This window comes from Gymnogyps californianus, chromosome 9 (genome assembly GCF_018139145.2).
Source record: "Gymnogyps californianus isolate 813 chromosome 9, ASM1813914v2, whole genome shotgun sequence".
NCBI lineage: Eukaryota > Metazoa > Chordata > Aves > Accipitriformes > Cathartidae > Gymnogyps > Gymnogyps californianus.
The window spans coordinates 3,324,459-3,337,751 of record NC_059479.1 but is presented as its reverse complement, the minus strand read 5'-3'; the positions used below and the strand labels follow the sequence as shown (position 1 = coordinate 3,337,751).

The following is a 13,293-nucleotide window of genomic DNA, read 5'->3' as shown; positions in this document are numbered from 1 at the left end:
TTTTCGTGCACTTACTTTTAGCTCAGGAGAGAGCGGTATGCCATGCTTTTGTGGACTTCAGTTTTTCTTGACATGACTAACTTCTGTTCTTCAGCCAGTCCTCAAGCAGTCTAAGAGACAAAAGGAAGACGTCTGAAACCTTTTCGTCTTTGTACTATTAGCTCTCTTTTTCTGTCCTATCTGCTCACACTGAGGAGTGAGAGTGACACAAATGCACGTCAGTCAGTCCCACGCATACTGAATGGCTGGTTCAATACACATTCACAGCGTGCAGTTTTATCTGCTGCTGCCTACTGAAGATGAAGAAAACCCCAGAAACAACCTTCATGGGGAACTTTAAAAAGACCTCACTGCAAAACGCTTACCTCTGCCTGTGTATGGGAAGCTAAAACACAAAGGAAAATTCCTGAACTTACTCCAGATATGTAACTCCTCAAACTTAGCTCCTGAATTAACAAATACCAGAGTTATCTGGTTCAGTGAAATGAGTGGGCAAATGCTAATTGTAAAGAATGTTACTGACCTCAGAGTTGATGTATTTTCAGCTGAACCTTTACAAGCCCCCAGACCAGCCATAAGTATTTACTTTGCTGTGCTTGAAAATTTCAAGAACTTGGTAATTTTTATATAGAAAAACTTAGCATGAAAATAGCTCATAGACTAAATCTCATTATCAGACCAACCTTCTATTTACAATCTTTGCTCCTCGCAGGACCACAGAAATTCTCTCAAAATGATCTGGTATTAGTAAGTAGTTGTCTAAGCAACGCAGTGCAGAGAATCATAGCAGAAATTTTAAACTATGCAATCAAAAGGTGCTCGCTCTTTATCACGGGGTTCTTGCTTTGCTTTATTTCTGCACACATGCATTTCTATTCACAAATAATATATATCATAGACAATGTTTAATGGTGGAAGAATGCTGTAGGCTATGTGTAACTATGAAATAAACCTAAGTGTAACTTTCTGAATCATGGCTATCTGTACTGGAAACATCTCGTGTCTATGGGATAGGCTGGAGGGGGGTTGTTTCAGGTGGTGTGATACTGCCATTTTTTTTAGACAACTTGAATGAATTTTTTTAGACAACTCTAAATGAATCTTTACAAGTAAAGGAATGGTGTTAGGTCCCTTTTCTTGCTACTGATGCCAGTCCTCCACTCAGCTAGTTAATGCTGGGATGTCAAACACGACCTCATGCTCTTCGTAACGGGGAGAGAGAGCCAAGTGTACAACCTGCTCGTTGCACTGCTCTCTGAGCATCTCCAGCCTAAGACGGGCCTGCAGTTTCAGAAGCCAGGTAAGAGTCTGCACCATCAAGCAACAATCATTTTAGCCTCGCTCTACAGAAAGAGGTTTTAATTATCCTCGTGTTTGAATGAGGAGTGCCTTACCCCTCTGAAATCAGTAATTATTAGATTCTAAAATAACCCCCTCCCTCCTGTATAGCAGTTAGACATTTAACATACTAATGCCACACAACAGTGTCACTCTGTCCCAATAAATAATGTTAGTTACACTGTCATCTAATGACTTGTCACCGTTGGTGACCTGAACAAGAAAAAGAAATCAAAGAGGAAGACCACCACATTTGTTTAATGCCATCACAGTCACCTGTGCCGAACTGCAGCTACCCCGATGGAAGGAGACACAAAATAATAACTTGCTGACTGACGGACTTACTGTGGCCTTTGCCATGACCAGTCGGAAGCATTACACAAACAGCTCGGAAGAAGCTACCAACAGCAGAAACATGAGTTATTAATGGACACACTTACTGCGCACTCACTTCAGCCACTGCAAGGGTCACACAGTGTATTTACAAACCACGCCATCCAGTAACACTAACCAATGCTTCTTTAACTCTGTATGACTTAAGACCGTGTGGTAGCGTAACGCAAGCAGTCAACACCCTTAAAGGACAGAAACATGCAGGCTCTGAATACAGGCAGAGCTGCTGGGTGTGGTGTCGTCATTTCATGGCAAAGGCCGTGATTAGGCAAATGAACTCTTTTGCATATACAGCTGGCATTGCGATAAATTTGAAAACACCGTGATTGTTCCCAATGCTTGAAGAGACGGGTGACATGCATACTATTTAAACAGAGCCCAGTTTGCTAACCAGGACAGACGTCAATCCTGTGCTGTGTAGCAAGGATCAGCTTCTCTAAGGCTTGTCCGTACACTGTAAATGCTACAGAGCTGATGGTCGTAACAACACACCGTACTCACAGGTGACACGAAGCAATAGATACTTGTCAAAAAGCTGAATTCGGCCAGTAGATGAAGCATAATGGCCATCTCGGCCTGGTTTTGTTTTCAAACCAGGTTTATTTAAAAAGCAAATTTAGTATTTTTTATGATAAAAGTACATGTTATTTGCTGCAGTCTCAGCTATTGCCTCGTTTCTGTTGCGCTTAAATGGATTTGCCTAACATTACTTCTGCTGGAGTTTACAGAAACACATTTTTCTCGTCTCTGTAAATGCTAGTTATCACCCTATTATAAACAGTATACTTGAGGTAATTCTTCACCTCAATTTCAGGTAGGTCCTGAATTTTTTCAGGACCAAATTAGAAAAATCAAAGACAGCATTTACTTCATGTATTTACAACAATACACATACCGCCCTATTAGACTGTCTTTATCAATAGTGTTGCTAAATAAACCCTCACTGCCTGAACAGATTTGGTAGCATGCAGAGCTGGTTCTTACCCTGAAGAGCAAGAGAAAACTGTCTTCTGGTTTCTATTACTGACTTTTCCACACAACTCAGTATGCAGTATGGAACAGTTCCTCTGCCTCAGCTGTAAAATAAAAGCCAAATAGCGCCCTGGTTCAAAAGTTACGACACCTCTAGCATTCTGTCTGAAGAGTCAACACAGACTTTGAATACTACGTCAAGGTAACTTACCTTTACCTTGAGAGTACTCTGCTGGTGTTCTCTCTCAATTTCATTACTTTTAATTGTGGGCATTTGAAACCTGAAGAAAGAAAAACACAGATGATGACCAAGACACGAATCACTTTTAGCTGCTCCTGGCTTTTAGGAGTTCTCGGTCTGTCATTCAAATAAGAAACTGCAGTAAACAAATCTGACATTTTAGAGCAACCCTTCCCCAGGTCTGTGAAACTCGCTGCTTGCTCAAGCAACCATGATGGGTTTGTACATCACATACAGCACCGCAGGAGCAGGCAGAGGAGAAATCCAAACACGGTCAACAACAGCTGAACTTCCTCAATGTTGTGCTCCCAGGCGGTGAACAGCTTTACAGCAGACGTCACCTTTCCTACTCCCGGTATCGTGGAGTGGCATCCTATCAGGAATGCTGGGAAAGGTAATTCACCCCATTAGTGAGCGTTGCGGCAGGGCCAGATTTGGAACAATCTGACAAGCAAGGACTGTTTTCAACAGAACAGCTCGAAGCCCTTACGGAAAATGTGGCAAAAGACACGACATACATAAACTTCACTAAGGAAAGCATGTATGCATGAAAGACGATCATGTCTACTTAAGAGTACTTTTAAAGAATGGAGATCATGCAACTTCACAAACATGATGGGAGACATCATTCAGAGTTTTCAGGACAAGTAATAACATACGATACCACCGCCTTTTATCATTCAATTCGACATTTAAGTCAAACCACTTGCAAGGCTTACAGGTGGCAGTCTCTCACTTGCTTCCTACCACCACTTAGGAACTCATCTGCTTGGAAAACGAATAAGCAGGGCCTGCCTGTAGAGCACTTCATCCCGTCCTAAAGGCTGCGTCAGTTTGGGTAACAGAAGGCGGCTTGCTGCCAGCTCAGGGGAGGGAGCCAGGCAGGGGAGAAGCACAGACTATACAGAGCAGGGATCTGTGGAAGTACTGAGATCCAAATTTTACTGTGGTTTGAATGAAGCATTTTTAGAATCACGACACCTCCATGGTAACAATACAACAGCCATCACAACTTCTCTTAAATATTTACTGGGAAAGTGCACTGAAAAGAATCTAGGAACTGTGCATCCAACTGCTGAGGATTCAGGTGAAATTTTATTCTTACATTTCAGAAGATTTAGAACACCACTTCCTAGTAAAATCTTATGTCAAGAATACCAACCAACCGCTTGCTTTAATACAGAATTTCAGTTATCGGCGAAACACGGTTGTAGGAAAAAGAAAAAAAAAAAAAAAAAAGAGCAAAAAACCAAAAGGTTCTACCTGAGTCTTATCTTCTGTTTGATGAATACATACACAAGATAGATATAAAAAGATCTTAAATTACTCAAACACCACACACAAAGTAAGAGCACTGCATGTAATACCACTTCCTCTCAGGTTTCTCTTTGTCTAGCAGGCACATTCCTTTATTTCCCTTTCCTAACTCCAACTTCCTCCACAGCCCCAATGTCACACCTGCAACACAGTGCACAGGCCTTTTCTTGTTGATCCCTTCCTCCTTCCATCCATCACAATATTGCCTTTTTTTTTTAAGCCACCAGAGCCCTCCTAACATCTTCAACCCCCTCCTTTGCCTATTCACCATCCAGCTTGGACAGAGTTACAAGAAGCTTCGATATCCACAGCTATACAGAAAGACGTCAATTCTAGAAGGAGCAGAAGCACTGGTGGGAATTTCAAACGACAGAACAATACGTAAGCCCAGCCTCAGTCATAAACGTCTAAGCAGCACTGGACAGAACCAGCAAAGGGCCAAGTAGAAGCCCACCCTCTCCCAGCGGTAGCATAAGCTACTGAATTTTAAAACCACTGCTCAAGCAAAAAGTCTGACAAGCTTATCTTTTTTAAACTGTTTGAAATTTAACAACATATGGGTAGTAAACCATTAACCTTAACATTGCGTGGGTTAAGTCTCAAGGCTTTTCCTCTCTTTGACAGACCTTCTTTCCACAGTCTTTCTTCTTAGCTAGGTTTCATTGTCCATACGCTGCCAAAGAAGAAGAGACAAACAATTAATATAAAGAAAGAAACGTTCAAACTGCTACTGCAATAAGCCAACCAAAGAAAAGTGGTAACTCATCTGGAGCTTTCACGTCGGACAAGGCTGCCTGTAACCATCCTGCTAAGTTTAACAACTCAGTTTCTCCACCCAGCCGTCACAAAAAGCAGGGCTCACACACAGAAGATTGTACTAGTCTGCACTTGCTTCAAGTCCTACACACTTTCCTGTATTTGTACCTTAGCTGATAATAACCATCTACAGTTTTTCCAACCACTATTCCCTCCCTCACATCCTGAAAAACACGTTCCTCACAGAGTTTCATGTTCCAAAAGGTATGACTTCCCCCTCCCCCCCCCAATTAAAAAGAAATCTGATCAGGTGGACTTACAGACTGTTAAACCTCAGCACCCATTTCAACTTCTGTAATACAAAGTTACAGGACTTAATCATTCTATAATATAATGAAGCTGTAAATGAATTAAAACTTTTATCCAGCATCCACCATATACTTTCTGCTATCATTAGATACGTTAAAAAAAAAAACTTTTGTGCTCTTCACGGTATGTAGTTTTAGGGCAAGAAAAAACTAGATGCAACAGAAAATCCAGGTAACAAAACTGATGCCCCACAGTGCACCACGCTCTTAAGAACAGCAGATACTACTCATCGACTCTGAACTAAACAACAATCTTACACTAAGCAACTGTTCATCACAGAAAGAATTAACCCACACATGTAATTTTAAACTATCAGATACGTAAAGGTCAAAGCCTTTCCCTGCACTCCTTGGAAGAAACACTACTGTTATCCTCAAACATACATTGTAAAATGTGAACGTTAATATAGTTCACCAGTAAATAACCAAGTATGAATAATAAAAGGTATCAAAACATGATCTGAATGCAATGCTTAAAAGCATTATGTCCAGATTTCATACTGCTGTCTAAAATGCTGGCTCTCCAGCAGTTTCATTTCTGTCAGTTCTAGCCCCCACGTCCTGTTCTGCACCCCATGAACTGCCACGGACTCTTAGGCAATGTGGGACTAAGTCTTTCTACAAAGTTGGCTACAGAAAATGTTTAGAACACTCAAGTACCTGATTATTCCGTCCATCCGTAAGGTGGAAAAATGAGCCAGCACGGATGTGTGCTTTGTCACAGAGTCAGAATGATCATCTTCAGTCTGCTATGAAGAAACTCCTTCAGTCTATGTATTCAATATAACGTTCAGGAATAAAGCATTAAAATTGTCAAAAAACCACAACTTTAATCTCTTAAAGATTTTTTTGAATGCTACGGCCTCCTCCTTTGATTGCTGGGCATACAAAAAAAAGTAGTATAAACAAAACCCAGATGCATAGGTTCATGTCTGCATCACTTCTGTTTTTTAGTATAAAACCTACGAGTTCACTGGCTAAAAGCCCGTTGGAAATCCTTGATGAAGAATTCATTTAATATCGCACTCTCTTCTTAAAGTTTTTAATCTATCACTGATGTCATAATTCAAATATTCTAAAAAGAGAGGGAAATTAAGATAGCAATATTTTTACTATTTCATTCTGCAAGCTGTTCTTATGACACAGATAAAAAGACAAAACCTACCTGGCTTTTCCCAAAATATGTGAGAAGTTTTATGTTCTCTTTACTTAAAGGAAAAAATTTCAAAGCAATGTCAGTATCACATTTGGTAATTATTTTAGAAATAAGCACAAACACATCACCTGTAACTTTAAAGGGTTAGTCAAATAAAACCCCAATACTCTCCCCTCAATAGTCTGATAAATATACCTCAAGTAACCTGTTTACTTGAAATGTTATTACATACTAATTAGTGAATAATGTAATTAAAAATATTAGGCAAATTTACACAGAATGAGACTTTCCTAAACACCATAAATGAAAAGCAAACTCCAAAAAATTTGGAGTGCAAGAGATGCGTTTTATTGTATGCCCGTTACGATGAGTAACACATTTAGAAATAATAATCCCACATAACAGTGACAATCTTATTTTACAGCGTGTACATCATTTTTTACAGCCACATAAAACACGTATTTTTCTAAGAGATTTCCCAAATTTAACTTTCTGAAGTTTAGAAATATAAAAAAAATTTATTCTCAAGGAACTGATTCTCATCTGGTGCAAAAACAAAATATGAACATTATCTGAAACACAAAGCCACAATATAGCATGAAGTTACAATTTATCATGTGAACAGCTGTGTGCAAACGTGAAGCAACTAAAAAAGTAAAAAATACACATTATATGCATAACATTTATGAACAGGTTTTTCATTAAATAGCCCTAGACCAGCTTGTTATATTAAGCGCCATTTGATTTGCAGCATGCTAACACAAAGCATTGTTTAAAGGGATGCATATTTTAAATGTATACACTGTAAACTGAAGATCCACCTCCAAACTCTAGTGGCAGCATATTTTTCTGGTTAAATACTGCATATATACTTTCTTACAGATTGAAAATGCATGTTTATAGTATGGTATAGATTTTTTTTAAAGAATTGATTAAAAGGTGCAATTTTATGTCTATGTTGAAAATTTCATATTAGGAGGTATGACAATAATAGTCATACCTGTTAAGAACACTGCCCTAAAGAACTTCTAAGTACTTTGAATTTTAATTAAAAAACCCCTACATTTTTCAACTTTGTTTTTAATACTCTTTTTAGAGATTTTAAAGTAGCGAGAAAAAAAATGAGTGTTGAGTCACAACACTATGAGCTGCATCCATTTTATCCTTAAAAAAAGAAAGTCAAAGTTAATTTTGTTATATGTGCCATACTGAACAACATTCAACTGTAGTTTCAGATAAAAAAGGGAAATTATATACATACACATCTTTAACCCTAGCACCAGAACACCACCTTTGAGATCATAACATAATGCTATATTTTAAACATCATATCCTGCAATAAAATAGGTTAGCAGCTTTGAAAACCATTAAAAAATTACTTGTTGGACCTAAACTAATAAAGGAAACGAAAAAGTTTCCCAATGAAATGTTAAAAAAAAAAAAAAGGGACACCCCCCCCAAATTTGACCAATTCTGGAATTTAATTTCCAGGCACGATTTAAAAACGTTATGATCAAGTGACTGACTAATACTCTCCTTTCAAAACTGCACAAGAAGTTAGACTCGGTTGCCTTTGCAAACAATTTGTAAATAACCCCACCATACATCTGAACTGTTTTCATGTTGGAGACAAACGCTGTTACTGACAAAATGGATAACACAATCATCTTTGTTTTGTCTTCTATAGCTTAACAATGTGTAATACTATTAATTTGAAGACATTCATCCATCTTTCTGCAAATTTAAGACATTCATCCATCCTTCTGCATTCTATAGTGCTCTTTAGGTTCTGATAAGCAACAATCATAGGGCTATGAGATCCCCTGTTAACCCTAATACTTTTAAGACTTTTAATACAAAGAATGTAAAGTTATGATTTAATATCAAGCTTTGAAACCAGGAGAAACAGTTCATGAGATTTTTTTTTTCCCCAATTAGCATATCACAGTTTCTAAATTGCTTCCTTCTTGAGATCATATATTACATTATGGCCTCTTTGTGGTGCCTCATTATATGCTGATTTTTTTCAGATGGTCTACGGAATCCCTTTTTGCAATACTCACACCTATGTGGATAGTCTTTTGTGTGTATTGATATTACGTGTCGTTTAAAGCCTGACGCATCCGTAGTGCTATATTCACAATACTGGCATTGATAAACTTTTCTTCCACTGTGGGTCTTCATGTGCTTCTTAAGTTCATTTTGCTGCCTAAATCCTCTTTTACATCTTTTGCATTTAAAAGGCAGGTCCTTGGTGTGAACTGAGAGGATATGCCCACTAAGTACAAAAGGATCTGATGTTTTAAAGTCACAGTGTCTACACTGATGTATCTTTTTACCTTTATGGGTTTCACTATGCTTTTTGAGCTCAGATGGACGATGGAAGCCTTTTTCGCATACCTCGCATTTGTGGGGAAAATCCTTTGTGTGAACTGAAATAATGTGTCGCTTCAGGTCACTTGAATTGGTGCTCTTATGGTCACAATGTGGACACTGATGAGTCTTATGCCCTTGAAATAATTCTGTGTGCTGCTGCAGTTCTTTTTCATCTGTAAACGCCTGGGGACAGTGCTCACATTTAAATGGCAAATCAGTCCCATGTTTGGTTTTGATGTGAGTTTTCAGATTGGACTGATCAGCACACCTGAAGACACAGTGCTGACACTGGTATGGCTTTTCCCCAGTGTGGGTCCTCATATGCTTTTTCAGCTCTGATGGGTGACGGAATCCTTTCCCACACTCCACACATACATGAGGGAAGTTCTTACTATGAACTGCAAGCAGATGTCTATTGAGTAGTCCCTGCTCTGCAGTCTCATAGTCACAATATTTGCACTTGTGTAGCTTAGGCTCCTTGTCCCTCAGTATTAGTTTATTAGAACTCAACGGGCTTGCTTCTCTGTATCTTCTGGTATATTCTGTAAACTCATGGGTTTTATCAACTTTATTTATAAGTTTATGGCTTTCCAGATGATTGTGGAAACTTACTTTTTTGTTAGTTGTAAAGTCACAGTCTGTACACTGGTATTTCTTCTTAATCATATGATCTGGATGATTCTTCATATGCCTTTTCAAGAATCCTCTGGATTTAAATTTTTTCCCACAAATATGACAAGGGTAAACTGTTAAGGGCTGTCCATCAGGACCTATTATAACAGCTGTTTTTAAACAAACAAAAACAAGTTATGAAGGAAACAAATTTACTGATTAAGAAGTTTTAAATCAGCCAACTGCTGTTCAGATTCATGCACTTACACTTGCAGCAGACAGAGAATGGTTCAGTAGTTTAAAAACAACCAATCCACAGCACCTATAGTTTATATAGTTTTGTTTTAGAAACTGCTCAAACAGATCAGTAGCATCATACGTGCAGTGAATATATCCGTGATTACTTTTTAATAGCTTGCAAAATTCAAATGAATTGCATCAGCCCTACGTGTACTGCCTTTGAACAGCAAAAACTATTACATTTTCTATGCACAGATTTGGAGGGGGGAAGGACACAGGAAATACGCAAATCATCATTTATATTTTTTAATTCTGCACCAGCTTAAAAACAAAAAAAGGAATAGTACAGGAGTAAGTGCCACTCCATGACAATACACATAACCGTACAATGTTTACCTGTTTGCCATTGCCTGGCCTCTCCTCTCCTCCTTTTCTTGGTTTTTTGTTTTAGCACTCTATTAGTGCTAATGCTATCACAAATCTGCAGGTATTGTGTTGCATTACCGTTTTTGTTTTCTAATCGTGTATCCAAGTTATTTCCTAGAAACAAAAATTAGACACCATAAAAAACCTTAAACAACTTTTTTCTTTGGGACTGAGGACTGGAATTGCACAGCAGCATATCTACTTTTTAAAAAAAAAAATACTGCCCATTCCTCTACAATGAACATATATAAAAAAGAAGAGTGCCAATACAAAGGACTATCTATCTTTGCTGGCAAAAGTCAAGAATATAATTGTTTAAACATTGATTAATTTTCAAATATATTCCTTGATTTCTCATACTTCTCAAGACATTAATTTCTTATGAATTATGCTGGTTGTTTCCTTTTATTTAACTTGGTTTTACTTCTTAACAACTGTATTATCTCTTTTCTGACTACAAAACTGTATTAAAAAACCTGGCAGATCCTCCCAACTTCCCCACCCACTCTGAGGGCCTACAACACATCTAGAATTGTTTTCATTTCAAAATAGTAGAGAAAGACTGTGGAGTCCTTCAATATATACTTTATGGATAATTTTTTGCATTCACCGATTAGGAGAACTGACACGTAAATGTATCTATTTTCAAAGACAGTAAGTTAGTTCTAATGCTGTACCAAGTACAGTTACATGCTCTTACCTGCCGCTTGACCATCTTCGTATCTTCTGGGTAGCCTTCTTTCATCTCCTGCAGAAAATGGTATTTTAGTCATTATAAATTAAAGTTCTTTTTAAAGACGATGGCTTTGAAAGTCTGATAAAGAGAGAAAACTAACAGATAATAAGTAACAGCTTAACTCTAGCCAAACTGAGATGTGCAGTTCACCATCAGTTCAGTAGCCTGTCATTATGAGCCCCAGGAAATAAAATCACATCGTTGTGAATAGTTAATATCCACTAAAGCTGTGTTTGCATGCTTACCATGCAGACTGTCTTTCCTGCTTTTCATAATTAATATGCTTGTTTCTGCCAACTTTTAACCTCATATATAACCTCAGATACCAATCCAGAAATGAGGTTATCTGAAATCCACAATTTGCTCTTGAGATCGAAGTACTTTATCTTTCTGGAGTAGAACTAGGCAGATAAGAAGACTTGTACCTTATCAGCCGCTCAGCACTCATCTATATGAGGCACTACAACATTCTGGAACACGCAGAAGTAATACCTTAAGAGTATATTCCTCATTTTGGATTGAAAGTGTTTACTGCTATGTGCCAAGGCTCTGTGGTTCTAAACCACTTCATCAGCCCAACTACTGTGCTCAGAACTATTACACCAATGAATTTTAACTGACTAACTTGCTTACTTAATTATAACATAAACCATGGATGACCTGATACCCTCTTAGTGTACATTTAACATGCTAAAAACCAAGAAAAGAATATGAAATAAAAGAATATTCAGAATTCGCAATATATCCTGGTAAGACACTTCTACTATTTGAAGCATGGCTGCAGAGAACAAACTACCTTTTTTCCTTTTGTTTCTATCCTGAAGGACTAACAGGCTTAAAACAGGTATATAAACTTAAATTATTAGGAACATGTTTACAAATTGATTCCTACTATTCCCTTTTTAAAGTTTTTTCCCCTTCCTCCTAGCTAATGTAAAATACTTAAGGCTATTCTTGTTTTTGTAGTATCTTCAACAGCCAACTTAACCATTAAAACCCACGCACTCTGTACATCTGAGCTGGAATCAAGAACAGTATAAAAATTCTCCTAACAGCTTTCTCTTTCTACTTCATAAAACTCAACAAATAGCAACCCATTCATTATATGCAAGACAATCAACTACTAAAGTAATCTGTAACTGCTTGACAGGCCAGCATTGGGAAAAAAACATCAATACAAAAATGAAATTGTTTTCTTGATACTGAACTGCAAAAAACCTAAGGGCCTTACGTGTAAAAGGTCATGAATGATGTCAAAATAATTTTTCACATCATTTCATCAACTCCACTAACTGACACTGCTAAAAGATCAGAAGGAGCTGTTTCTAAACCCCTAGGACAAGGTGAGAGATTCTCTCATTTGCACAGAGATTCTGGAAGCTAGATTAGGGAGAAAATAATGGAAGGGATGTTCAGAAAATAAGCATACAGATTCCTACCGTAAGCAGCAGCCCAAGCAACAGGGACAAAAGTTTTATTCACGCCAGAGTCTTCAAGCTGCGTGTCTGGAAGTGATGTAGCTTCTTCTTCACCTACAATAACTTCCATATAAACTTCATCTGCTATTTCAGCACAGCCTGGATTAAAGGAGAAGAATAAATCTTTAATTTCATTCTGCTCATCCTAAATTTTCCTTCATTTAATTTGCTCTCACTCTGACTGATACCCGTTAGAAATTACTTTTCTTCCTTTGGCATTTAGAACCACCCCTTCCCTTAGGGGATCATTGTTTATTCAGACATGCCTTAAAGAGAGAAAACACATATCAATAAATATAAATCCAAAACAAATACCAACATAAATTCAAATATACAAACTTACAAACTTGTAACTGATGATACTTATTTGCCACTTTACCAGAAAGCTGATTAAACAAGGCAATTCAGAGTAGGAAAACAGAAAAATGAGAAATTTGACTAACCTCATTAACTTCATCCACGGACATGTTAAATTTAATATAAATAATGAAATGATTGCATACAGTATGCACAAAGTGCATTTATCCACATCACTTTAAAATAATTATAGCCTGCTTTTTATTTTTAGGGAAGATGAGCTTAGTTTTCTACTACTTCAGGCTGAAGAATCCTTCAGAAAAATTAAAAAAGTCCTGGAGAATGATGTTTATTTGTTGTACAAAACAGCATGAGAAACAAAAATGTTTCTTATTATGCTTACTAATATCTTCATCTTCCTGAGAAGAGTCCTTAACAGCCATGTAAACCATTTTTTCTCGCTGCATTCTACCAACACCTCCTTGCTCAATTACTCCAGCTACAGAATGTCCATTGTGAAAGTCACTCTCTGTGACAATTTCTGTCCCGCCTTTAACAAAAAGAAGTTAAAACACAGTAAGTAAATG

The 13,293-nt window shown here is 37.6% G+C and overlaps 1 protein-coding gene across 3 annotated transcripts in view; it reads right to left on the bottom strand.

Annotated features, from left to right (window-relative positions):
* Positions 1-50: 50 nt before the first annotated feature.
* Positions 51-13,293, bottom strand: part of ZNF711 (zinc finger protein 711) — a 47,744-nt gene continuing 34,501 nt past the window's right edge. For 2 of the 3 annotated variants that reach the window (XM_050901823.1, XM_050901824.1), the window contains exons 5-9: positions 13,110-13,256; positions 12,371-12,508; positions 10,896-10,943; positions 10,166-10,309; positions 7,996-9,699 (exon numbers count right to left, since the gene is read on the bottom strand). In XM_050901823.1, coding sequence (XP_050757780.1) covers positions 8,522-9,699; positions 10,166-10,309; positions 10,896-10,943; positions 12,371-12,508; positions 13,110-13,256 — 1,655 coding nt within the window. In that variant the 3' untranslated portion in view covers positions 7,996-8,521. Of the gene's footprint in view, positions 111-2,715; positions 2,808-2,914; positions 2,985-4,837; positions 4,935-6,045; positions 6,135-7,995; positions 9,700-10,165; positions 10,310-10,895; positions 10,944-12,370; positions 12,509-13,109; positions 13,257-13,293 lie in introns of those variants that run through there. The other variant, XM_050901825.1, reaches the window with a different exon arrangement.